Source organism: Helicoverpa zea, chromosome 1 (assembly GCF_022581195.2).
Source record: "Helicoverpa zea isolate HzStark_Cry1AcR chromosome 1, ilHelZeax1.1, whole genome shotgun sequence".
Lineage (NCBI taxonomy): Eukaryota > Metazoa > Arthropoda > Insecta > Lepidoptera > Noctuidae > Helicoverpa > Helicoverpa zea.
In genome coordinates this window covers 8,206,669-8,229,767 of record NC_061452.1, presented here as the reverse complement: position 1 = coordinate 8,229,767, position 23,099 = coordinate 8,206,669, and the positions used below count along the sequence as shown (strand labels likewise).

At 35.1% G+C, this 23,099-nt stretch overlaps 4 protein-coding genes and 1 long non-coding RNA gene across 6 annotated transcripts; 2 read left to right on the top strand and 3 right to left on the bottom strand.

The window, feature by feature from the left end:
• Nucleotides 1-833: 833 nt before the first annotated feature.
• LOC124634655 lies at nucleotides 834-1,992 on the bottom strand. Its single transcript, XM_047170320.1, has 2 exons — nucleotides 1,295-1,992; nucleotides 834-1,140 (listed from the first exon to the last, which is right to left on the bottom strand). The coding sequence occupies exons 1-2, from the start codon at nucleotides 1,925-1,927 to the stop codon at nucleotides 868-870; spliced, it is 906 nt and encodes a 301-aa protein (XP_047026276.1). The 5' UTR covers nucleotides 1,928-1,992; the 3' UTR covers nucleotides 834-867.
• Nucleotides 1,993-2,005: 13 nt separating this feature from the next.
• On the bottom strand, nucleotides 2,006-2,894 carry LOC124634649. The gene is made up of 3 exons (XR_006984894.1): nucleotides 2,595-2,894; nucleotides 2,186-2,355; nucleotides 2,006-2,113 (listed from the first exon to the last, which is right to left on the bottom strand). It is a non-coding gene; the product is annotated as an uncharacterized LOC124634649 (long non-coding RNA).
• Nucleotides 2,895-6,134: 3,240 nt separating this feature from the next.
• LOC124632929 (cartilage-associated protein-like) lies at nucleotides 6,135-7,766 on the bottom strand. The gene has a single exon (XM_047167948.1). The coding sequence runs from the start codon at nucleotides 7,614-7,616 to the stop codon at nucleotides 6,486-6,488; it is 1,131 nt and encodes a 376-aa protein (XP_047023904.1). The 5' UTR covers nucleotides 7,617-7,766; the 3' UTR covers nucleotides 6,135-6,485.
• Nucleotides 7,767-7,868: 102 nt separating this feature from the next.
• Nucleotides 7,869-16,512, top strand: LOC124632921 (cilia- and flagella-associated protein 161). The gene is made up of 13 exons (XM_047167936.1): nucleotides 7,869-7,972; nucleotides 10,940-10,988; nucleotides 11,295-11,384; nucleotides 11,660-11,732; nucleotides 11,817-11,979; nucleotides 12,233-12,317; nucleotides 12,451-12,609; nucleotides 12,724-12,813; nucleotides 15,099-15,261; nucleotides 15,386-15,627; nucleotides 15,898-16,056; nucleotides 16,235-16,324; nucleotides 16,400-16,512. The coding sequence occupies exons 4-13, from the start codon at nucleotides 11,726-11,728 to the stop codon at nucleotides 16,493-16,495; spliced, it is 1,254 nt and encodes a 417-aa protein (XP_047023892.1). The 5' UTR covers nucleotides 7,869-7,972; nucleotides 10,940-10,988; nucleotides 11,295-11,384; nucleotides 11,660-11,725; the 3' UTR covers nucleotides 16,496-16,512.
• Nucleotides 16,513-16,630: 118 nt separating this feature from the next.
• LOC124631010 lies at nucleotides 16,631-21,794 on the top strand. Of its 2 annotated transcripts, XM_047165106.1 has the most exons (3): nucleotides 16,631-16,950; nucleotides 17,035-17,196; nucleotides 17,416-21,794. In XM_047165106.1, exons 2-3 carry the CDS (start codon nucleotides 17,120-17,122, stop codon nucleotides 18,242-18,244), a joined length of 906 nt encoding a protein of 301 aa, XP_047021062.1. In that variant the 5' UTR covers nucleotides 16,631-16,950; nucleotides 17,035-17,119; the 3' UTR covers nucleotides 18,245-21,794. The 2 variants fall into 2 exon arrangements, with proteins under 2 accessions (XP_047021062.1, XP_047021054.1); XM_047165098.1 differs by having other exon boundaries at nucleotides 16,631-17,196.
• The last annotated feature ends 1,305 nt before the right edge of the window (nucleotides 21,795-23,099 follow it).

Here is a 23,099-nt window from a genome sequence, read left to right as displayed (position 1 = left end):
TTTTTTTTGTTTGATAGGGTTTACCTCCCAGGTGGTCCCATAATCACCAGGTCAGGATCTGATGATGGAAACCCTGAGATATCGAGGGTAACTTTCGAAAATTGTAGGCATATGCAGGGTAAAAACTAGGCACTAAGGCGTATGTCTGATAACACTATGCAATGGTGAAGGTTTGAAGCTGACCTGATGATGGAGACCAGAGAAGGTCGAGGGAACTTGGCAACTGAATATGCAAACTACCTCGTGTTTGGGCTTATATTGTTTGTATTGACGAGACCTTTGCAACAGTGAAGGTTTGGAGCTAACCTGATGATGGAGACCAGAGAAGGTCGAGGGAACTCGACAACTGAATATGTAAACTACCTCGTGTTTGGGCTTATATTATTCGTATTGATGAGAACTTTCCACTTATGCGGATAGTGACAAGTATGCTTGTCACTGAAAAGCTAAAAATAAAAAACTTTTTACAAAAAAATAAAACCGACTCCTAAAAACACTGAAAACCAAAAAAAAAAACTATTCTTAGGTGCATCGGCCTAGAAGTCGGTGGCGTATACACTCAGGTACATCCATTATACACTGACTTCTAGGCCGATGCACGTAAGAATAGTTTTATTTTGCTTTTCAGTGTTTTTTGGAGATATTCAATCCTAAGTAGGCGATGTCCCTTGGACACTTCAATGTCCAGTATTAACGATGTTAACAAGGGATGCTGAAGCCTGTGTAATAAGTACCTACCTACAGACAGATAATCATGCCCCGAAGGCAGTTTTAACAATGAGATTGTTAGGCATTGACAAATAGTTTGGTTACAGGGATAATGAATGAACACATTTTGTTTGAAGTTTTATTTTAATATCAATCAATTCAATCAGATGAATCAAAAACACTTTCATCTAAATATTCAATGCCAGAAAAGCTCACATTTTGGCTTGAGCTTCCTGCACCTTCAGAATCGCTGGAATATTCTAATTCTGAATCACTACTACTGTCATCTCTTAGATTTATGACTAGTTGTTCCATCTGTTCGTACATAATGGCACCTCTGTCATAATATTCTTTTTCTATTTTCATTACATGCTTGCATGAGTTCTTCCAGTCTTCGGCAGTAATGTCTGAAAATGCTTGTTCAGCAGCCACCTTTAAAAAAGAAATAATCATTAACAATCGTTCTTACATTGCAATATTAAATAATTATGCATAGGAATGTGTGGAAGAAAAAGACATGCTGCGCCGACCCCAAATGAAATTGGGATAAGGGCAGGGGAATGAATGATGAAACTAGGCTACATACCTTTATATCACTGGATCCAACATTGACCGAAGCAATTTTATGCTTTGCAATTCCCCATATCAACTCTATAGGATTCAGGTCACAGTGATAAGGTGGAAGGCGTACCACAGTGTGACCATGATCTCCTAAAATATGGTCAATTTCATAAATAGGCTCTGGTTTATGCTGCTTCACAAGCATTAATAATTGAGGTTTACGGAGAGAGTCCTCAAAAGTTATATTGTTTTCCAATAACCATAACTTTATCTCAGCAACCTTTGAAATACTAGTTGGTGCCTTGTTCAAGACAACCGAATGGTATGGAGCATTGTCCATCACAATGATGGAAGGTTCCCTTAGGTTGGGGATTAATTTTTCAGTGACCCATTTTGTAAAGTTATATTTATTCATTTCTGAGTGATAGTCATCATTTTTGTTTGTGCCACTGAAAATCAAAAGGGCATTTGGAACAAATCCTTTCTCACTCCCCGCATGTACGATTATATATCTCTTGCCTTTTGATATGTTGTGTTTCACTCCGCTGACATCAACTGATTGCCAACATTTTTTCAGCTTGTATGATGAATGAATATAGCTTTCATCTAAATATATTATTTCTTTTTGTAGTTCTAGAGGCAGGTTTCTGTTCTCCATAATAATTTTCAAATATTGCTCCCGCTTTGCTGCTATGTTTGGTTTCTCTATTAGAGCAGATCTGTCTGTTTTACGTTTCTTATATGAAAAACCCAGAGAGTGTAATATTTTTCTGAGATGTTCACGGCTTCCATCATAACCCAAGTCCTCTCTCACTACCGGCAGTAAATTTCTCAGTGTAGGCACCTGAAACATTGTATTTTGTATTTAATCTGCTTTTTTTAATTCATGAAATGTGTGTGTAAGAATGAAACGTACCTGCTTTTTCACTGAGTAAAAGAAGTGAACCTTTTGTCTAATTGCACATAAATCGAAATTATCTAAATCTTTCTTCGGGCGACCTTTGCGATTTTTTCCCGGTGTTGAAAAAATGCCATTATTTTTTTCACCTTCCTCAACAATTTTTCTTACTGTGTTGACAGATTTACCTAAAACAAGAAACAATAACAGTACTTTATTATTAATTCCATGTCCATTATCTTCAAGTATCTAATCTTAGAGATTAGCGTATACGAGACTTGTCAAACTACAAAACATAACCTCAATTTTTAATTTCTATAAACAAGACTAAAAGTTACGTAAATCTGGATATCCACAAAACTACGCATTGAAAACATTTATAAAAACTTATTTATGGTATAATGACTTATTTTGGATACATAAATACCTGTCATATCAGCAGTTCTTTGATAAACATCCTCGATATCGGACAAAACTTGTCCCGCTTGCGATTCGGCCAAACACCGCAAAAAGACGTGATAAATCACTACTCTGCCACTACTACGAATAGTTTTATTCATTTTAAATCGTATAATATGCAATGAAAGTTGTTATTTTTCTAAATAATTAGGAATAAACGCACTCTGTTGACACTGGTTGACACAGAATGTACTAGCAGTTGACAAGTGAAGCAATGTTGCCACAATCATCGATTTTTAGTTCCAACTGTCACCGCGTCAGACTCTTTTTTGCCAAGCTGTACATTTGACAGGACGTGAAATGACAAGGCATTTCCAGTAGCTATTTTTAACATGAATTTGTGACATTATTTCCAATTTTTGCACCTCCGCGAATCCGAAAATTTCGCGCTCGCTTCGCTCGCGACTCCATGTAGGACGCTTTTATGTTCGTTTAATTGCTTAGGTATCCAACAACGAAAAAATTTTGCGCTCTTCCGTCGAGGTTTCCTTTGATGTTTATTTTTTATTCCTCTGGTTCAGAAAAAGCAATAGCGCTTTCTTCGCTAGCTGCTTCTTTTTCATTTGCATTTGCTTTTTTTGTGTGGATAATGTACTTTTTGAGACCTTATTAATTCACAGTCGTTTTGTTTATTTTGTGTAGGTACTAAAAGTAAAAAAAATTCGCGCTCGCTGCGCTCGCGATGCCGGCTACCGCTGAATGTCTTTCAATGCTAGCGGGTGCTTGGAACTTCTTCTTTTAGTTAAAAAAATCGCACTCGCTCGCCTCGCACCTGTACAAACCCAATCTATTTCTTTTTGCGTTTACTTTGTCAGTCTTCAAACTGAAAACTATTCACATAATACACAAAGTCAAGGGCGGCTAAATTGTTTTCCGGCTCGTGCGACAGATAGCCATGCTACGCCTGAGTATACTGAATATGTCTCTAACCATATAACCATTTGGTGCGCTACCACACGCCACGAGCCGTATCTAAGTGTATTTACGTCTTTAGTTTACTTCTTACTTAAGCTAAGGTTCCGCCGAAAAATGGTGAAACGAAAAGGGTTCCGAAGCCAAAAGAATTCGGGAACCGCTGATCTAAAGTACCAAAACGAATTTAAAAGAGGCCGCCGTAGGTAAAGATAAAAGGCGCGAGCGTAGCGAGCGCGAAAATACATATTTTGGGACGCAATGATACCTAAAGATTTAAGAAAAAAGTTACTGAAAAGCGCGAGCGCAGCGACCGCAAAATTTTTGAGTCTTGGAACACAAAAATACTCAAACAAGTTTGAAAAAAACCCGTGGAAAGTTCGGTGCTTTAACTTTTTATTAGCTTGAGGACTCAAAGAGTAAGCGCAGAATAAATGAGAAATTATGAAAAAACCGCGAGCGAAAGCTAGCGGTTTTTTTTTTAAACTTTGAGGAGTTAATTTAAGTAATCATATAAAAACAAAAATAAACAAGAAAGAGATGGGTGACAGCCGGACCGCCCCCTCCGCCCTTACGCCGCTACTGCCCGCCCGCGAGCATAGCGACCGCAAAAATTTTTGAGCTTTGGGTCACTAAACCACCTAAAGTTGTATAATAAACAACAGTGCAGGGTGGCGTATTTACAGAGTGTACCTACATAGCCAAAACGCATCCATAGGAAACTGCTCGCTGATATTTTGTAATGCTGTTTTTTAATTTGTGATTTCAAAGTATACACGAATTTTGCGTACTGCTCGCGTATAATTCGTAGCTTAGACGTGCACATGCATCATTCCAATTTATACACGGTCATATTTAACTATACAAAATTTATATTGGGTAAAGCATTAAATAAAAATGGCTTTGAATCTGAGTTTGTTTATTAAAAATGCTAATTAAACAAAAATGTATGTTGCCTTCTAAATTATTAAGTCAGCCACAATTAAAGAGCATCTAAATAATACTATCTTAGCCACTATAGTTATCTTCTAAGTAAACCACTCTAAATACAACTCAGCATGATGGTTATTTTTTAGCATCTTTTGTAGCAGGCATTCTAACAGTAAACTTCTAAAATACTATTAAATGACATCATAAAATATATTTAATTAGCTTCTAATTTTTCAACTCAGTACGTTTAAAATGTAAGCAAGCAACATGCAGCAAGCATAGCTTCTGTCACGGCTCCGGTGCTGCGGGGCTCCGGCGGTCCCATGCGAGCTTATCGTCGCAGATGGTTTTCACGCTCACCACCGCAGCTTCGGCTTGCTGGCCGGCTCTGCCGGCCAGCCTTAGCCACGTCGGCGGGCGGTAAAACTACCTGCGCTTCAGCTCGCAGGCCGCCTCGCCCCTCCGCGCCTACGCGGTTTTGAATTGCACTCTAGGGGTAGGGCAGACAAGACTACGTGGAGTCGGTTTTGCAGCGATTCGTTTTCGTCACTAACTTCAATTTTTAATACAATGTTTTTTAATTGAACGAGCATTATTAATATTTAAATTAACATTAAATGCTAGGTCGTGTTTTAATCAAAATGGCGAGCATGCAACTGCTCGCGAATAGATTGGAATCGTAAAGTTTTTCGCGCCTATTCCAATGTATACACGATTATATAGTTTGCATGCGGACTAGCACTGTATATTATGGAACAAAGCAAGTTACTTTGGCCACTACAAAATATATGCGAGTATTTGCGTACTGCTGCTGTATACATCGGAAGACTATGTATAAAAAGTGAATTCCAATCTATTCGCGACTAGTTTCACACGCTTGCGTACTAGCCATGTATATACTGTAAATACGCTGCAGGGTGAAGTCGCGAGCGTAGTGAGCGCGAAAATTTTTGAGTTTTGGGACATAAAAGTAGTCTAATCAAGTTAGAAGAAAAGGTCTGGTACTGTCAAGTGAACAACCGCGAGCGTAGCGAGCGCGAATTTTTTTAAATAGTTTGTTTAAGGACTCTCAAATTAAACTCGGAATTAAGCAAAAATAAAAGAATCCGTGACTGGACCGAGAGCCAGTTGTTTTTGTTACTTTGGTGTTTCAAGTTTTTGTTAAATTGAGGACTTAAAAAGTAAACGCAGAATGAATTAGAAATAAAGAAAAAATGCAATTTTTTTTCTTGGACCAGATGTATATGCACATTATATTTTTTTATATTAGTGTGGGTTGTAGCGCGAGGCCCCCCCAAGCGCGAGGCCCTGTGCGATGGCACAGTTCGCACACCCCTAGGGCCGCCACTGTACACTTCAAAATCTTGGGCACAACCTTTTAGTACTAGCTGCTACACATAATAATCTGTGTTTAGTACTGAAGACCTCCCCCACATTAGGCATTTTGGCGCCGTGTCCAGCGAGCGAGCGGTGCGATTGCGACGCTCACGCAGCGCGCTCGCGGCTCCTGAAGGACACTCGTGCCCAATGTGAGGTCAATTTAACACCTCTTCAGTGCGTGAAAAGAAAGATTTAACACAGACAAAACCAATGGCTTTCAAGATTAATTGATAAATAGCAAATAATATACTGATGTACACAGGTGTTGGTAGAGAAAGAAACCAGATTTTAAAATATGCATAGAAAAATTTAATAGGCAGTTTCTTTGGTCTTACAAAGTTATTAATTATGGCACTTTTAGTTTATCCTTACTTACTAACTAGGCATTCGTTACTTATATAGACATGTACATAATATTAAGCTTATCTAAGCTAAAATGGCACCATTCCACCTTAGACAAGCTGTAACTTTAATTTAGTTTTTTAATGTTTTTATAAAAATGCAAAAAAGGTAAAAAAATATATCTATGTAATATACTACTTCTTACTTGTTATTTTTAAGATTAGGAACATCAAATTAGACTGAATACAGACTGTATCAATCAATAGCACCAAATATGGAAGCAGCATGTTTTAGACTACTTCAAAAAATTATAAGAGTTAAGAATGGAGTCAAAATCAATGTCATGCTTATGTCCTTGGTGAAAAAAGATCAGTATATTCTTTTCGTAAGTATCACGTTTCAAGTAATGAACTACTTCAGATCTCTGCAAAAAAGCTTTTTTGTCAACTTGTTTACTATAAAATTTTATATTCTCAAGCATATCTTCATCTTCAGGCATCAAGGCCAAATAGCTTGCAACAGCCTGAGCAGCATCATTCAGTTTCTCAAGATGATAATAGGCCACTTGCAAATAATTAAGCACATCAGCAATGAACTCCACTCCAGAATTATAATTGAGAGGTCTAAGCTTGTCTTGGCATTGTTGTCGGCAATGTAAGAGAGATGCCATATTATTTGACATGGTAATGACAAATTCTGCGGACCACTCTTGTCCGGGCTGCCTTTCACATTCTGCCCGACAATTGTTTTCTGATGCAAAGTAACCTTTTAAGACTTCTTCCATGTTTGCTGCAGTTTCACCCCAATTTTCTTGATTGTATGATTTCTTACCCAAGTTATACATTATTACATAGTCTTCACTCTCCATATCAATTATGTCATTCATGTCCACTTCTGGCTGCTCTATGTAGTATTTTACATTGTTTTTCATTGTTTCATCATTGGGATTGGCAACCAGGTATGTGTATGCAGCTGAGACAGCTTTTTGAAACATGCGTTGTTGGAAATAGCATACATGTAGATACTCATAAGGTTTCTTGGACTGCATATCATGAAGAGTAGACTCATCAAGTGTTTTATTCAGGTTCATATTAGCAAACTCTTTATCTTGACATCTATTTAAACAGTCACGCTTATTGAAATACATTTCGAATATTCTTAGATCATCGATATCTTCTTTAACTTGAGATTCATAAACTTGTGAGTTACACTTAATTCTACAGTTTATTACAACAGACTTGTATAGTTTATACAAATGTAAAGCTTCTTCAAATTTTTCAATGCACAAGGACCATCTTTCGTCCGAGTAAGCTTTTATACCTTTTTGAAAAGTTTTATCCAGTGAAGTTGGTGTGATACAATCACCAATTTGTATTCCGCACATAAAAACTGATATAATAATTAAATAAACCTTGAGCGATGCCATTTTCACTCAAAAACAGGCCACAACGAATTAATACGAGTGTGTGCTAAAATACAAACGAAATGATGGCAAACTGCCTCATTGCCAAAAAATAATGTGTCGATGAACTTTGATGAACTTTCAACTTTGACAATTGACGACATAATAAAAACGTCAACTGTCGTCACTATCATAAACAAGAAGTCTCCTCAACTTTTTTTTTCATACACATAATTAAAATCTTTGATTTCAACAAATAGTGTATCCTAGAGTGTATCAAGAATTTTGGAGTGGGGTGGTTCCAGATTATTCCAAACTCTGAAGCTGAACAGCGAAAGCGCCGTCAATGTTTACCCCGCAAATGAGGCTTGGTATATCGCATGAGTGTTATCACGTACATTACAATAATAATAAATCTTTTTTTTATCTAACGGGATACAACTGCCAGAAAAATATGTGCTTGCATAACTGTTGTCCTGCAGAAAACTATGACTTGCTGGAACATAATATTTTGTTCATTTTTATGGTTTCTACATCTCTTAGACGGAATTTTCCCACTTCTAAATTATAGCCAGATTACTATTCAATTCTCAATTTTTTTTTGTAAAGCCAATTTTGAATATGTTTAGAAGTTTAGAAATGTATGTTTTTAACTTAAAAAAAATGGTTTAAAGGTGTTATGAGAGCAAGTGGTTTCCCTAGCTGATGCCTAGATGGCGCTTATCTTGGTACGTTCACTGGTACGTTACTGGAAGGAACAGTAGCCCAAGCACGAATATTTGCGAAAAGTTATTCGTATCGAAATCGAGTAACATTTGTATGAGAATTGTACAGCGCCCCTATCGGGCGTAAAAGGAAACAAAACATGGCAGCACGAATGATTTTGGCGCGCTGTCGTATCGAAATCGAAACGAGATGGTAAACGAAACTCGAAACTTATAAACAATTGTGAGATTTTTGGCAGCACGAACATTCTTTTGACGTACGGTAACGTAAACTCTCGAAGGCTGGCTATCGAGTATGGTCGAAACATTATTCACTTGAAAATAGTCGGTGAGAAAGGTTTCGAGAAGTGTAAAAATAAAGTTTTAACCGTGTTTATGTTTGTTTAGAGTTGGTTTTGTGAATAAAATTATTGTTAAGTTATTGGAACAATTAGTAATAGCTTCAATATAATTTAAAATGCAAAGACCGCCACTGTATGAACGTAGTACCGCATATTATTTTTTAGCGGCAAAACTAGAATATTATGGATATCAATCACGAGAAACAAGGTAAGTAATTAAATCATATTTTATTTATTTGCGAACCTATAGAATTAATGTGTTTGAAAAAAAAAATGTTATTTATATGTTTATTTTTAATCATTGTAGAGAAATTACGCGCAGAGCAAAACTTAGGAATAGAATTTACCCACTGGACATAAATGAAACCGAATTTAAAAATATAGAAATAGCATTGCACTTAAAATACTTCACACTAAAGTTTATGCCACTCAAACTTATTAAAACTGTTTACTCACGCTTCCATGAATTCAACCATCATTTCATATTGCGTCTGACTGGTTCTCATAATATTTATTATATTGAAAGCACTTAATTATTTGTAGCAAAAAAAAAACAGAAATACTTTTGTTGTGGACGTGTAGCAAAACATAAACAAATTTGGCGCCCTTACGCGCGTCGGATGTCAAGTGGGTGCGTTCGGTACCCGTCATTTTTAAAAAATAAAATCTCCGTAACTATGTTATATTGCTAGAGATAATGCCATTTTATAATGTCTAATAATTAACTTTGGGTCTCTTTTTTATATTACATTCAGTTTTTATTATAATTTAATAATAATAAAACGTTTAATCAAAGGTAAAAAAAATATTAACAACTAGAGTTAGTTTTCGAACGCACCATTCATTCAACAATCGTTCATTTTGCTCACTGTGGCGCGTCCCTATTTACATTTGCATGACGTCACCTTGGAATTCGAATCGAGTGTTCGATAGTGCTTCGAATGTGGTTCGTGCTGCCTACTATCGACAAACTCCGTTTTCGAATCGAGGCCTCGATACATTGTCGATTCGAATACGTTAGATATTCGTGCTTGGCCCACCGAACGTCATTTCTTATTAATAACCGTCATGTAATTTTGAGGTCGTATAACAAAACATTCTTGTAATCAACAATTATATAAAATAATTGAAAAATAATAAAATAAAAAAGTCGATGTCAAGTCTATGTCCCTTTGTATGCTTAAATCGGCTTAAATCTTCAAAACTATGCAACCGATTTTCATGCGGTTTTTTTACAAGATAGAGTGACTTCAGAGGAAGTCGCTAGTAGGGAATAAAAATGGAATAAAAGGAGAAAAGAAGTCAGTCAGATTATTATCCGTATATTTTTAAAAACAATTTGTCTAGAAATCTGAGTTTCTTGAACCAAGTTACTTAAAGGGCTAGGCGCAATGTTTTTTTTAACCTTACAAAAGCCCAGTCACGTAGTAGCACTGACCTCTATATTTACCACCGTAGTAGGTACAACGCCATCTATCATTTTCTTGGAAACGATTTTTTTTAAGAAAACCTCCCATAAACTCCCGTTGTCTACGTATTTAGTTGACAAATTAATATATTTATAAAGATAAAAAAAGCAATAATCTACCGACAAGTTCCATTTATCTCCAAACTACGTAATTTTTTGAAATAGTTAGATCTTTAATAAAAGTTTTGTGTCTTTAAAATTACTTAAGCAAAGATGTTGACCATGTTTTTGTTAAGTCCCGGGACATGATTGATGATTACGAATTTTAATTTTGATTTAGAAATACACAATTGAATGTGAAGAAGCACCATTGATTAGTTATTGTATTATAATCATCATTGGTATAAGTATCAAAATTAGCCTTTGTACGAAATGTGTAAATGAGCCAAATAACTTTTGGCGAGAATAATATCTAATAACGAGTTGGCGTAGCAAGCATTTTGCTACGTAAACTCTATGCTATATTGCTACGATCGCCTACGTGGCGAAGTACTCGTCAATAAAGGCTACGTTTTGAAAAAAGGCTAAGTTTTTAATCTTTCTCATTACCGCGACCGTAGACAAATAAATATATCCTGAAGGTCAAATGTTAAAGTATTCTTCACTTTGGGCATCGACTTTGGGTGATACATTTTACAACGTAGTGATTATATACTCTCTGCATTTTACATACATCAGTTTTCATGACAAGTTCATGTTGAAATTTTAAATAATACGCAATTTTACCTTAACTTAGTTTATTATCATGATTGAAATCAGCTACACATAGTTAAATGGTTATATGAAATTTTAATACTTAATTATGAATTACAGTAATTCAGTATTAATTGGAAACTGGAGCGAGGAGAGATTAAAGAACGAGGTAAGCTAAACCTAAAATAATGAATGAGCAACCTGTCGCTAACAATTTGCTGATCGTTTATGGAGTTCGACCCTGTAGCGTAGAAGTAATCGGCGTGTTGATGTCTTGGTCAGTGGGTCGTCTTAGTCTTGCATCTACAACCAAGAAAGCATCAAAAACTACCATTCTGAGACCCATCGTTTTGACAATAAGTAGGTAAAGACACCCTGAACGGTTGTTACCGAGATTACGGAGAGCACCTAGGTGCCTCTATAGAATTTCCTAGTTAGGCTTGTTAAACAGCATGTTAATGTATTTTTGTTGCAGTATGAATTCAAACTATTTCTCAGAAAACGTGACAGGCGGGAACTATTACTACAAAAGTCTAGAACGTTGTTCAGCAATCTACTGAGAGAAGTATGTATTTTACCTACAAGTTTCCTAATTATTGTAACCTATTGTCTAGTCTAGGTTGTTTAGTGAACTAAAAAGTTTGAAGAAATATGTAGTTAGCATCTTGAGAAAAGTAACTTGCAGTTGTTTGCTGATTTAGCAAATTAGGCCCGGAAGAAAGAGAACCAGTTCTCTGGTCAAAACACAGACAAAATACGGTAAATCTTAAACCCTTCTACAAATATCCCTTATACCATTTTTTTGACATTAATAAATAGGTAATTTTCATGATTTCGCAGAGACCTTTGGCAATAAGTGGTACTTACGTTCAATATGGATTTAATGTACAAGTAGTCGCGTCGGATATGCCAGGTATAATATTACAACCATTACTGCATTACGCTACAATGATTCAGAGTTACGTTAGATTTGAGTTGCCATTCCTTATTTTGTTAGCGAAAGCGAAGATGGCGAACGGCAAGCAGCAATACGGGTTGGCCATGTCGATTCTGGTGCGGGAGCGGCAGGTGGACTATGTGCAGAATATATGCGATGGTTGTCTTATGACCATGTCGCCTATCGTCACGCCATGCTGTCGGAACACTTTCGTTATCATTAGGTAACATATGAAATCTTAATGGGGAATCGCCTAATTTTGCCCTATAATGTTCCGATTTTTGGTTTGTTTTATAGCGCTGCTTAAAATTTTCTCACTTTAAAATGTTAATCTTGTTACAATTTCGTGTCAAGTGAACTTTTGGGCAAGACACATGCTTTTGCCTCTGACATGTAGCTAACACATTTCATCGGAGCGCCTATGTTTCATTATGATATAAGCTCTTTACTTTACAAAGAATTCCTTTTACTTCCAGTGCTAAAAATGAACAAGTTCGCGGGAAGGAAATGAAATATGGTGATGAATTTCTGTTGAAGGCTGAGAATTATGGAGAGCCTGAGGTTAATTTATTTGAGTAGAGCTATGATTTTGAGAAGGGTTCGAGGCTTAGTAGTAACTGCATCGTGAGCTTTGTGTAGGTACATTTGTTTGCTTTCGCGTAGTAGTAGAACAGTTTTAACGTTTGTTTGACAGGCAGCTCCACTGTACGTGAGATACTCGCCGTCCAGCTCGCCCGCTCCAGCAGACCGCATGCCGATGCGGCTGAGCACTACCAAAGACAGTAACTGCCGGTTCACTACCATGCCGCTTTTGCCATGCGACCGGCTTGAAGGATTAGGTAGCCCTGTTAAGGTATTTTTTTAGATTTTCTTTACTAAGCTATTTCTATATTAATTAAGGGTGTAAATGGAGTTATCAATGGTTTTTAGAGAAATTTATAACAATGTAATTCATCATAATTTTTAGACTGGTGCCAAGCTTGTCATAAAAAACTGTGTCGCAGACAAGAGTTTATGCGTCATGAATCAGAACTGGATGCAGACATTTTTTGGGCCTGTGAGTTAAATCTAATATTGCCAAATATCTACATTAAATGTATCTACTTAGGTTCACTGAGTTCCACATGCTTATGTTAGCCACGCACCTTATGTGTCTCCCCATTCCTTTCCATTCCAAGAAGTTTCCTGTTAGATCATCTTCAAACTAGCAGATTTTGTCGTGCGATTTTTCTTTTTCTCACGATTCATTACGCTCGAAAAAATATTGATTTCAATTGTTATCGCATAAACCGGCAGCTACAATAATTGATACATCCGTAAAAACGAGCGGAAAATCTGCTAGTGTGGAAACAGTTTTAAGTAATATCTTCATGTATTTCTACCACACCTCTCTCTATGTTAACAGGAGTGTGGAGTGACTTGCCGTAACTACATAGATATTCACGGGAGATATACCGCAGAAAATGTGTTCACTTTGGTCAGTGATGTCGAGACCAAAACCAAAGATTAGCTGAATATTTACTAATTGTTAAATGTTATTGTTTTCACGAATGGTTTTTGAACTAATTAGGTACTACTTATGTTTCGTGCTTTTTACCATTTGTAATATTTCATTAGGTTACTTTTGCTTGTTAATTTATTGTATTTGTGTTAGTGGATACGGTTTCGAAATAGAAACTTGGCGTTGACTGTACTTTGTGTTTTATTATCAGGACGAAGCATCAAAAATGGGACTTTATAAATAAAAATAAATAAATAAATAAATAATGTCGGGACACCTTTTTCACACACGGTCGGTTAGCCCCATGGTAAGTTATTTATTAACTTGTGTTATGGGTGCTAACACAACTGATAAACTACATATAGCTACATATATACATATTTATAAATACATATCATACTTACGACTTTAAACATAAACTAGTGGTCTTACTTAAATATTCAATTTTTTGCAGATAAATTACGTTCCTAATTAATGCTGGGGCTTCGTTTAGGATATAATTTGAAATAATTGAATCACATTAGTGGATTGCATTACAGACCTATCAGAACTTAATACGTGTAGGTACGTTGTAATAAATGATTGGGTACTGCTATTAATTAATTTCGCTCATTATTGTGTACATAGCTATTATAGTCTGACTAATTAGATCTGGATATAGTCAATGGTTTGACTATTACAAATTGGACAACAGATTGGACGGATAGATGTCTGAACCGCTGTAGGTACTACTTATAAAAATCTTATAGGTAGATTATTGTAACAATTGATGCTTACTTAGTTATGCTTATTTTCCGTTTCGTTTACTTCATATCGGAACGAGGCTTTTCAATTAATGTCTTATAATATAAGATCCCTGTGTAAAAGTTGTTTTTGTCAGGGAACTGTACCTACGGATACAATCATAGATTTAAAATAGGTTCACGCCCTGCGCTTACTATCTATGGATATAATACATAATTATATTAAATTAACACCGTAACACTTCGGTTAGGTATACGCGTTGTTGACGTTGTTCCCTCTACGTCCCAAATTCTTATGGCATCCTTGGCTTTTGGTAAAGGCGGCTATGTGCCTGTTATACTATCTACGCATCGTTGATTCCACCACCTTCTGATCGTTAGTGGTTACCACCTAACCATAGAATATGAATAGCTACAGTAAATGTTAAATCTTATAGGGCCTGTTGCAATTTATATCTTCTTTCGTTTTGTACTAATTTAAATAAATTTTTATGATTAGAGTACAGATAAGTTACAATTATCTAGGGCATGCCCATGAGCTTCGATAAATGAGTTCTGGGTGAAAAAAGTTTATAATGAAATTGACATTAAGTAAATCCACAGTAAAACCCACGTAAAACCTCTTTTCGTCATTTGAAATGTCTTTTTATACAATCTTTGATCTTTGATCTATGCATTGCATTAGTATTTTGAAAGCTCGACAAACTTTCTTTGTGTTTTTTATTGCATAATTACATATTAATTTACAAAAATGTCTTCAATCGAAGCTGATAAAGGTATTGTTTATTGCAACAGAGTTCGCGTCGGCAACTGGTATGAGGCGGCCACATTGGAAGAGGTGAACTTTATCTACATTTTCTACGTTAAATAAAGATGAACCCACTTTCAGGGTTTTGTACCTTATAAACTCGGGTCTAGAGCGCGGGTAAGAGCACTTTATTGTCCGTCTGTCGCGACACTTTATTTCGGCAGTGCGGGAACAGATTAAAATAAAAAAATCCATAATATAGCCCCGAAGTTCCTGAACTATTTATAATTATAGAATCCAGATCAGTTTTTTAATTGCTTCCCGTGATATAATTAATTGATTTATTACAGTACAAGCTCAACATATTCCTTGAGCAAATGAAGAAAGGCGATCTCATGCTGGCGCGGTTCCGAAAGATGTCCGAGAACCTGAATAAGCCTACCATACTGACTCAGTCATCGGGAAGCATCGCCTTTGGATCAAAAATATCATTGCTAGCGCCGCACGTACCTTGTAACCACATTATTTTGTACATAGTCTGTTACTTTTGTACCTTGGTTTTAATATAGCGCTATAAAAAGAAGAATAAATTACAAGTATTATTAAAAAAAATTAAAGATATTAACTCCTGTTGCAGCTACGGATCCCCCCGTTGAAGGCAAGACAGGTCTTCTCTTGGGCGGTCGTATTTCTTCGAACGATATTACGTATTCACAAGAACTAGAGGACGGTTGTTCTGTCGTGGGACTACCGTATACTGAACCCGCTGAAAGACATACCTTCGTAATAACCAGCGCCGACTACTGTGACCGTACAGGCGAACCCTTGAAATATAATCAGGAATTTCTTTTAACACTCTCCTCATCTCTCAAGAAAGAGGTATCGATGGGTTTTTGTAGTTTTCACTTCGTCTATATTCCCCAGATCTGAGATTAGGACCTCTTCATCAAAATCAGTTTATCCAATCAAACAGAAAACCAAGAATAACAAAACAAGGAAAACAAAATTTGCTAGGATCCGGAAAAATTTAATCTTGAGATGAGAACCATACATTTTCTAAGGGACGAAAATTCCATTCATGTCAATAAGCTCTGTCCCTTCTTATATACCTGATACGCAGGTTTTTGTAAAAGGTGCGTTGTGTTTCAGCCCTTATACATAAGGTATGATCCGGATCCTGTCCCGGGCTTGTGCGGTATGTTTTCACTATACCTGAGCAAGCATTTTGTGTCCAATACGCGATGGAGAGTGTTGCCCATCCAACAACCCAATATCACTAGGTTTGAACAAGAAGGCACACACATTATGGTAACAACTTCTCATAATATGATTATTTAAATAAGAAATTACGTAGTCCATTATTTTTGTAGGCTATTATGTATTTACCAAGCATCAACGTAAATTACAACTTGTAATATTTCCTTTGATATTAAATACGAGATCCTTAAAAGCCGGAATTCAATTAACGTAACGTCTTTATTTTCAGGTCAACAAAGATATCGTTATAAATCATTGTTCTACAAATCGTAATTTAGGCATTCATGTGGGCCATTGGGCTATGGGATTCTATGGAAAAGTTAGTAATAGACGCCAAATTTGTATTTGACGTGAAAAGATTTAATTTGAAATAATTAAATGGTTTTAATTGCAGGTTTGCGCCCCTCTAATAAAAACATGCCTCGACGTTTATGGACGGGAGTTACCAAATAATATTTGGCAAATTCACATACCGATACCCAATCAATAAGTATATTCACTATTCTAGTTTGACAAATTGTTGGTTCTATTTCTATCAAATTACAGATTTCAGGTAAAAAAATCTAATTAAAAGTACATGTTTGATATACATTTCGTTTTGTTATTGTTTATTGTGTTTATATAAATGTAAGCTTTGTTTACTGTATGTTGTGTATACAGCCTAGTATTAACTTTATTATTCATGTGTACGTCGCCTAAAAGTATGACACTGCGTATAACAGGACAGCACACTCAAGGGAGAGTGAGAGAGAAGGCGGTTACAAAACGTCAAGTTGTGAGGGAATTGTTAACCTGCTCATTACCATTATAATAGTATTCTTATAAAGACTAGATTTAAAGTAAATAATAAAGAAAATAGAAAAAGTAAACTTAATTGAAGTGATACAGTGTGATCTACTAATATACTGGATGTAAAAACCTTAATTGTCGATTTTTCTATTTTAGGTTAGTACATCGTGCGTTTAAACACGTGTTTTTCATTTGATTGTAATATTTAAGTGATACTAACATTAAACATTTCTATTTTAGATAAATCAAAATTGTGTTTTTCTCCTGTATCGTCCAACATATTATAAATCGACAATTGTCAGAGTTGATTGGATAAAAGTAGATCATGTCGAGATTGCAATTTGAGGTTGAGTTGGCAGCGGATGAAGATCCGAAGAATAATATCATAATCATAAAATCGATAACAACCGAGGATGAAATTACATATCTCATACCGCCATGTTTCCAAGCAGCAAAACACCACCTTCAACTGACAAAGTTACCAGAATTTATGAAAATAAAGAAAACACTACAGAGAAGAGGTAATAATAGAAAGGTGTGGATAAAGCTGCCAAGTGATATTTTAGCCCTCTACAAAGATGAAACTGGAAATATTTTGTTTAATGATTATTTATTACAAGAAACAACCAAAGCCAAAAGCCAACCTAATATGGATGAAAAATTGTTAGAAATATTAGAGAAACTAAGTGAACAAAGTGAAAAACCCACTATCAATAAAGAAAAACATAACAATTTAAGCAAATTAACTGAAAAATTTGTTTTGAAGAAGTTTGATAATAAGATCACCAACGCTAAACAATGGTTGCAAAGTTTTGAGAGTGAATGTACAAGATTCGATTTAACTGGTGATACAGAAAAAATTAGTGCCTTGAGATTGTTTATGAACGACTCGGAAAGTGACTGGTATGAGTCAATGTTAATTAAGCATAGTTTGAACTCACAGTGGAAAATATGGCAAGTAAGTTTTTTGGACACATTTGCTTCTAAAAGTTGGTCCTCTGTAATATATGCATTGACTTACAAACATTTCAATGGCTCTCTACTGGAATATGCATTGAAAAAACAGAGATTGCTTTTAGAGTACAATAGTGATATTGATAACAGAACTCTCACTGACTTAATTGCCGCAGGATTGCCAGCTTATATTAGAAGCAAACTAGATAGACAAGAGATGACAAACCCTACTCTTCTGTTTAGTGCCCTACGTATGCATGAAAATCAAAATAAAAATGTACAAAAAAGTTTTACTGAAAGAAAAAGTTCAACTAAACCAGAACTAGAATTTAAAAAGAAAACACCATGTCAAATATGTTACAAGATTGGAAAGAAAAACAGATTTCACTCGGAAGACTTGTGCTGGTTCAAAGAAAACAAGAACAATAATGATAGTGTAAAACACTGTAAAAATCTGATGTTGGAGATTGATCAATTCGAGGATACAAAAAACTAAATATTCCCCCACTAATAGAAGTTGAGGTTATACTGAATGACACCTTGAAATGCACTGGTATTTATGACCCCGGCTCAAATATAACCTTAATAAATTCCAAATTAATAAAAGTAAAAAATTCAAAGATAAATTACTTTGAAAATAAATTCAATACAATTGGTGGTGGGGGAAAAACAACAGGTTTAATCAAATTAAATGGAAAAATACTAAATATTGAAGAGGAAATAAATGCATTTATTTGCAATGATAAAAGTTTCACTCATGAGTTGCTTTTGGGACTGGATACAATAAAGAGGTTTGGGTTGACCCATGACAGGAACTTAAACATCCAACTTCAAAAAAATTACAACCCAAGTGTAAATGAATATATGAGGCCCACTGAAAAAAAAAAACATAACATTCATGAAACTGTAACCAGAGAGTTAAAATCAGAAAGAGTGAGTTATGAAATAAATTTTAATGAGGGTATTGATGTGAATCGATTTGATATAGACGTTGCCTACTTGGAAGATGACCAGAGGAGAAAAATTTGTGCATTATTAGACAGTTATAAACATATATTTGCAAAAGATAAGTATGATGTCGGCAGAGTGAAAAATTATGAAGCATTCATAGATTTACAAGTGGAACAATATTGCTCAAAAAGGCCATATAGATGCTCATTAGATGATAAAGAAGAAATCGAGAAACAAATTGGCAAATTGCTAAAGAATGAATTGATTGAAGAGTCTTATAGCCCATTCGCAGCACCAGTGACATTGGCATATAAACGGGATGAAGGGAAAAAGTCAAGACTATGCATCGACTTCAGAGAACTCAATAAAATTGTTGTACCACAGCCACAGCCATTTCCTCTGATAGATGATCTGATGGTAAAAACGATAAACTGTAAGTATTTTACTACTCTCGATATTAACTCTGCATTTTGGTCTATACCATTGAGAATCAGCGACAGAGAGAAGACAGGTTTTGTTACACAGGAAGGTCATTATCAATGGACGTGCCTTCCTTTTGGACTAAAAACATCTCCAGCTATTTTCCAAAGAATTTTGACAAATATAATAAGAAAACATAACCTGTCCAATTTTGTAATGAATTATATCGATGATATAATGGTATTCTCGAAAACTTTTGATGAACATGTTGAACATTTATCAAAATTACTGGATGCAATTGCTGAAGAAGGATTCCGTCTGAAATTAACAAAATGTAAATTTGCAGCACAGTCAGTAAGATTCCTGGGACATATAGTAAAAGGTAATACAATCACACCTCTGAAAGACAACCTTAAATCGATAGCAGAATTTACAGCACCACAAAACAAAAAACAAATACGACAATTTCTAGGTAAAGTAAATTTTTATAATAAATATATTCCTAATGCAGCAATAACTCTTGATCCAATACACAACTTACTTAGAAAAAACATCAAATATGATTGGTCGGCTGACTGTGAAGATGCTTTCCAAACAATAAAAAAATATTTATGCTCAACACCAATTTTGGCAATTTTCGACAGGGAAGCGCCCACTTTTATTTACACCGATGCAAGTATAAAAGGAATTGGTGCAATATTAAAACAAACACAGAAAAATGGAGAAATCAAACCAGTTGCATACTTCTCGAAAAAATTAAACGCATCTCAAAAGAAGAAGAAAGCCATATTTTTAGAATGCTTAGCCATAAAAGAAAGTTTAAAATTTTGGCAACACTGGCTAATAGGAAACTTATTTACAGTTTATACAGACCACAAGCCCCTAGAAAATCTGAACATAAAGAATAGAACAGATGATGAACTTGGAGACATGACTCATTACCTATCACAATACAACTTTACAATAAAATACAACCCAGGCAGAAACAATACAGAAGCAGACTGCTTAAGCAGAAATCCAGTGTATGAAAGCCACGAAAACGAGGATGACAACTTGAAAACAGTAAATATTGTAAAGATAGAGGAAATATTAGATGACCAGAAAAAAAATTCAGTTATAAAGAATAAACAAAATTTTATTATAGAAAATGGTATATATTACAAGCAAAATAATAATAAGAAGAAAATTGTTTTGTCAGAAGACTACAGCAAGACACTGATAAAAAAGGTGCATGAACATTTCTGTCATATAGGAATAAATCAGATGGAGTCAAAATTAAGATCTTTGTACACAGCCCCCAATCTGTTGGATAATATTAAACTAATTTGCCGGCAATGTGAAATTTGTATTAAGAATAAAACACGTTTGAATAGAAAGTATGGACTAATGTCACAATTGGGACCAGCAGAAAAACCTTTCCAAATTATGTCTATAGACACAATAGGAGGATTTGGTGGCAACAGGTCTTCAAAAAGGTATCTGCATTTGTTGATAGACCATTTCACACGTTATGCTTACATTTCATGCTCGAAGACACAACTGGCTAAGGACTATATAAAACTGATGGAGCAAGTGACCAAGGACAATGAAGTGGAAATATTGCTTTCAGATCAATACCCAGCACTGAATTCAAAAGAATTCAAAAAAATATTTAAAGGATCACTCCGTTGAATTAATTTTAACAGCGGTGGATGCCCCTTTCTCCAATGGTCGTAACGAAAGATTGAACCAGACGCTGGTCAATAAAATTAGATGTGCTTTGAACAGCAAAGAAAAAAGAACTGCGTGGACAACCATAGCAATCGACTGTGTGAAAGCCTACAACTCAACAAACCACTCAGTAACAGGTTATTCACCCTTATATCTGTTAAACGGAGAACCAACTGACTTACTACCAATAGAACTAAAAAAGACACAAATGGAACCTGAAGAACTAGAAAAAGACCGAAAAATAGCATTTCTCAGATCAAAGAAATCACATGAGATGAACAAGGCAATTTTTGATCAAAATAGAATAGATTACAAATTTCAAAAAGGTGATATGGTTTATGTAATGGACTGTAATAAGTTGAACAGATCAAAAATGGATGAAATTAGAATAGGTCCATTTGAAATAGAAGAAATGATATCGGATTCGCTATGCAGGATTAACACTGGAAAGAATAAAAAGTCCTTAGGACTTTACCATGTAACAAAGCTCATTCCTAAGTTTGATTACTCAAATTAACCATAAGTTAATTTTCAATTTTAGGGGGGGGAGATGTAAGCTTTGTTTACTGTATGTTGTGTATACAGCCTAGTATTAACTTTATTATTCATGTGTACGTCGCCTAAAAGTATGACACTGCGTATAACAGGACAGCACACTCAAGGGAGAGTGAGAGAGAAGGCGGTTACAAAACGTCAAGTTGTGAGGGAATTGTTAACCTGCTCATTACCATTATAATAGTATTCTTATAAAGACTAGATTTAAAGTAAATAATAAAGAAAATAGAAAAAGTAAACTTAATTGAAGTGATACAGTGTGATCTACTAATATACTGGATGTAAAAACCTTAATTGTCGATTTTTCTATTTTAGGTTAGTACATCGTGCGTTTAAACACGTGTTTTTCATTTGATTGTAATATTTAAGTGATACTAACATTAAACATTTCTATTTTAGATAAATCAAAATTGTGTTTTTCTCCTGTATCGTCCAACATATTATATAAATAATAATATATCTAAGTGTAGTAAGCGGTGAAGTAGGCCCCTCCTTGCGATGAGTCGCGTGGCGGGTCGTCAGGACACTCAGCGTTCGTTATTGTCTCGTTTATTATACAGCTCGCCATCTGAAGTCTTCGAACTTATTGCGTCTACCTTCCTGAGCATGAATAAGTCATACCCTTCGTTATAAGAATTGCTCTAAAACACCATCGTCATGAATATCGGCCGGAACAGGATTTTGCGAACAAATTTTTGTTATTAGGTTTAGACAAAAAAATATGAGGAAAAAATGTTTTAATATCGCACTTACAAAATTAATTTGAATAAATGTCTATTGCTATTGCTTTTGTTTGATTTCATTAACGAGGCTAGTTTAATTAACACATATTCACAAGAAAAATGTGATTAAAACGAGGTTCCACGAGTTTATGCTATCTCTTCTTTCATTATGAAAATTTCCTGGAAAATGTCTTCCAACCGAGATATTTGATATACCAGTAATTATAATTGAAAAAGTAGTTTCCATAAACATCAAAAGGTTCAGGTTAACCGAAATATACTTTAAATCACTTATAGGCTACGAATAATAAGTAGCTATATCGTAATGGTTATTTTAAAACTAAAGTACAAAGTAGGTACAATATTTTCAGAAGGCTCCAATAATGAGCGTTTTTCATTGAATCTCAAGTTCAATTGAACTGAAACATGTCTGTTGGACGAAGTTTTGTTAAAAAGATTCGCCCATTGAGGCTCTCTTATATTTTTTTTCATTATCTAGTCCTCGGTTGTGAGCTTTTCCATTTGTGAATTGAGATTGTTATTGAACCCAAATCCTTACTTTCTTGGAAATCCTTGCTTTTGCAGCAAGTTGGTTCAAACTTTTTTGTGTCAATGGTTTTTCATTGGGGGTCTATTCTATAGAAAGGCATCAAACTGTTTTTATTTACTCTCTCAAAGTTCATTGATCTTATAAAAATAGTTTGGACTTTTAAGACTATCTCCAATGAATGTTGTGCTACTTATAAATTTCTACTTCTTCATATTTTGTTGTACGGGATAAACACGTCTTGGAAACGAATACAAAAATTGGAAGGGTATCTATAAAATAGGCTTATCACGGAACGTCGAGCGATATTTTTGTACATTATCCCATCCACATGTCATTTGAATAAGTTACGAGTAGGTTTAGCCCTTCTTATTTTATTTTGAAGTGGCTTTATATCCTAAACACTTTGGACTAGGATTTATTAAATTGTTCGGGTGGCGCAGTAA

Coding starts and splice junctions, on each gene's coding strand:
- LOC124634655 (XM_047170320.1), bottom strand. CDS start 1,927: ATGGAGAACAGAAACCTGCCTCTAGAACTACAAAAAGAAATAATATAT. Junction 1,141..1,294: donor TTGGATCCAGTGATATAAAG/GTATGTAGCCTA, acceptor TCTTTTTTAAAG/GTGGCTGCTGAACAAGCATT.
- LOC124632929 (XM_047167948.1), bottom strand. CDS start 7,616: ATGGCATCGCTCAAGGTTTATTTAATTATTATATCAGTTTTTATGTGC.
- LOC124632921 (XM_047167936.1), top strand. Junction 12,318..12,450: donor AGAATTATGGAGAGCCTGAG/GTTAATTTATTT, acceptor TTTGTTTGACAG/GCAGCTCCACTGTACGTGAG. Junction 12,814..15,098: donor TGCAGACATTTTTTGGGCCT/GTGAGTTAAATC, acceptor GATTTATTACAG/TACAAGCTCAACATATTCCT.
- LOC124631010 (XM_047165106.1), top strand. CDS start 17,120: ATGTCGAGATTGCAATTTGAGGTTGAGTTGGCAGCGGATGAAGATCCG. Junction 17,197..17,415: donor ATCATAATCATAAAATCGAT/AACAACCGAGGA, acceptor TTTATTACAAGA/AACAACCAAAGCCAAAAGCC.